Consider the following 3,348-nt stretch of genomic DNA (forward strand, 5'->3'; position numbering starts at 1 on the left):
CTAACATAGAATTAGTTATATTATAAAAAGGTTTTAATTTGACATATTTAACTTTTTAATTTAACTCGAATAATTTCATCCAATTCGATTCAACTCAATTTTAAAAATTTTTAAATCAAATTAGGATAATAAAATAGAAAGTATTAACTTCATTAACTTAAAAAAATTTTACTCGATTCAATTAAATGTTCACCCTAATAAATCAACTAAATTTTTTAAAATGTAAAACTGTTTCTCTCAACAAATTCGTCCTTGTAAGGATTGACCAAAGAGCATAGTGTGATGTTAAGAAATATATTATGCTTTGGATATGTCGTAAAAATGAGTTTAATAATACCTTGAAGTGGGAGACTTCATCACGTTTGCACGTTGAGAGAGGCTTGATGAGTGGATCAAGATCAGTGATCTATTATTACAAATATATATTATTTAATTCCTTGATTATGTAGTCATTGAACTTCAACTAGGTTCTTAGCTACCTACTTAACAACTCTAAAAATAAACAAAGGATAACTTAGACAGAAATGCGAAGGGATAAGACAAAAATTAAATTACTTAAAACACCCTATTAACCCTAATTTAACTCATCTATTGCATAAGCAAACTACGGATGACGGCAGCTTGGGCACTGTCGGTTGTTGCTAGTAACTCCGATAATCTCTCACTAATATCATCCACTTCTCTATGCAAGCTTCTTATGTAGTTGCAAGTCTCTTGTAACACTTTTGCAGCTGATACCTATCAACAATCATTATATATCAGTTAATATTATATAAGTTTTTTTATATAATGTTTCTTTTAGCTCTTAAATAAACGATCTCCTGCACCGATAAATTAAATCCAAAACAACTTTTTTTTCTCTTTTACTCATCTTAATAAACTTATTAGATGTCGATTTTAATAATTTTCTTATACAAAAGAAGTCCTAACCTAAGGCTTGAGTACAAGAAAAAGGGTTATAAATTTGAATTCAATATTACCTTCTTCAAAGAAAGTGAATGAAGCTCCGAATTTTAGAAAAAAGAAAATAGGGTAAAACATATATACCTTATCAGAGTGCCTGTTTCGAACCTCAGGGAGAAGTTGCTGCAATTTGGAAACAAGATCATAGATCTGATCATCAGTTATTCTTGAACCACTTGATTGCCTTGATCTTGACCTTCTGCTAGACATGTTTTCTTAATTAGTATATTAGAAAGGGTGATGAAATGAAAGTGGGGGTGCAACTGCAAATGCAAAAGAATAAATAATAAGAAGAGATGTTAAGGAACAGAAAGAAATGGTGGGGAAGGAGACAAGTTATGGAAGAAGAGACAGAGAGCGAAACTCAAAAAGTCGAGAAAGGTGAAAGGTGGTGGAGAGGGAGACAATTTGCATGGGAGAAAGGAGATTGCGACAGCCTTGTTTTAAATAGGGTTTTGTAGAGAGAAAACCCAAAGAAAGGAAAAAAGAATCTAAATCTCTTTGGATTCGCCTTACTGTCTTTCTTTGGGTCTATTTCCCAATTTGCTTCAACTCTTCAACTTATAATCAGTGTTCTGTCAGTGACTCTGACTCCACACGCAATTTCATGTCTTCTTTTTACTACAACTAAATTTACCTCACAACACTAATTAATTGGAATTTAACACTTCAATTCATAATTACCTTTATAAAATTTTGATAAATAAATCAAATGCATCGTTTGCAAATTTTAGTATTTTTAAGAATATATATATATAAGTTTTTTATATGCATGGTTATATTCAGAAAACATATATATATACAATCAACCCTAGATAACAACTACCATTTCATTATGTTTTATATTTTATTTCTACCCTCTATATCATGTTTTTATCTATATAAAGTGCATCATTTATTAAGTTAGTTCTTTTATGATTATCAAATTTTAGTAAAATTAGTTTTTATTCCTAAGTGAAATTAAAATAATAAATTTTAATTAAAATATTATTAATTATATTTAAAATATATAAATTTTATATTTTATTAAATGAAAAAATATTTAATAAATAGAATTACATTTGTAAATTTTATTAAAGATAATATCTAAGTCTCACTTATCAATATTATTAATATATTATAGTTTTTTTAATTAATGTTTTTATAGGTGTTTTAGATATTGTTATAGATGTATAACAAATATCTCTTTATAACATCTAAAATTTTTATAAACAAATAAGACTGTTATATAAAATGTTGATTGTATATATGTGAGTGCGCACACGCGCATATTTATATATTACATGCAAAATAAATATGAAATATTTTTGTTGTTAATTAAAATGTAATTTCAAAAATTATCCATTAAAATATTATTATTAAATATTTAATCCAAATATTTGTTAATAATAAAGATTACTATAAAATATTAAATTACGTTAATATTATATTTTATTTAAGAATGATAATTTCATAAATTTGTAGTATATTTTCAAAAAATATTTAATGAATCAAACATGAAAATATAACTTCCAGATTATTTTAATTAATATATTTTAATGTATATTAAATGTTATAAAATAAATTTTCTTTTAATTATATTCTCATCAATCAAATTTCGTTGGAATTATAAAATACGAAAGCACCGTTAAATTAACTTAATGTTGAGATAAGGGAGTTGAAGGATGAATTTTATTTGCTGGGAGACTTTCACATTCTAAACTTAATTTCTATTGTTTGGAAAACCAAGAATTAAAATTCTTAAAATCTGAAAGAGAAATTTTATATGGTTAAACTTTATTTCCAAATTTACTCTAGAGGCGAAATTTGTAAAATTTCTTGATAATTTTGATAGCAAATTAGAATTTAGTATATTTTCTTCTCTATTATCATTCATTAAATTCTAATTACAAAAATAATTTCAATTTTTTTCATTCTATTATATTCTTATTCATTTTTACTAATCTAATGAGTAATGGCATAAATTTTGCATATTTTCTTATTTTATTTTGGGATAATATGTAATATTTGGTACTTATACTTTTATAAAATATCCAATGTGATATCTATACTTTGAAAATGTCCAATATCCTACTTAAATTGTCAATATATATTTTAATGTGTAAGTTTACGAATCCCATCATATGTGGTTGCTATAGGTGGGTTTTAGTCCAGTTAGTAAATTGACTTTAGCTTGGATTTTATCACTTCTTAATTTGTTTATGATGTAATGGTTGGATTTTGCATTGTGATTACTTAGATTGTCCACTTGAAATAGTTTAATACTTGTGATTATTCGAACATGTATTTGTACTTGTTACAGTTTAAAAAAAAACAAAGCTTATTAACAGGCAAATTGTTGTGGATGAAAGAAAGTATCTTTACAATTAAAATGACTCACACACA

At 25.4% G+C, this 3,348-nt stretch overlaps 1 protein-coding gene across 1 annotated transcript; it reads right to left on the reverse strand.

Moving 5' to 3' along the window:
• Positions 1-402: 402 nt before the first annotated feature.
• LOC107888019 (transcription factor ILI6) lies at positions 403-1,481 on the reverse strand. The gene is made up of 2 exons (XM_016812203.2): positions 1,048-1,481; positions 403-738 (listed from the first exon to the last, which is right to left on the reverse strand). Exons 1-2 carry the CDS (start codon positions 1,171-1,173, stop codon positions 589-591), a joined length of 276 nt encoding a protein of 91 aa, XP_016667692.1. The 5' UTR covers positions 1,174-1,481; the 3' UTR covers positions 403-588.
• Positions 1,482-3,348: the final 1,867 nt, after the last annotated feature.

This window comes from Gossypium hirsutum, chromosome A03 (assembly GCF_007990345.1).
Source record: "Gossypium hirsutum isolate 1008001.06 chromosome A03, Gossypium_hirsutum_v2.1, whole genome shotgun sequence".
NCBI lineage: Eukaryota > Viridiplantae > Streptophyta > Magnoliopsida > Malvales > Malvaceae > Gossypium > Gossypium hirsutum.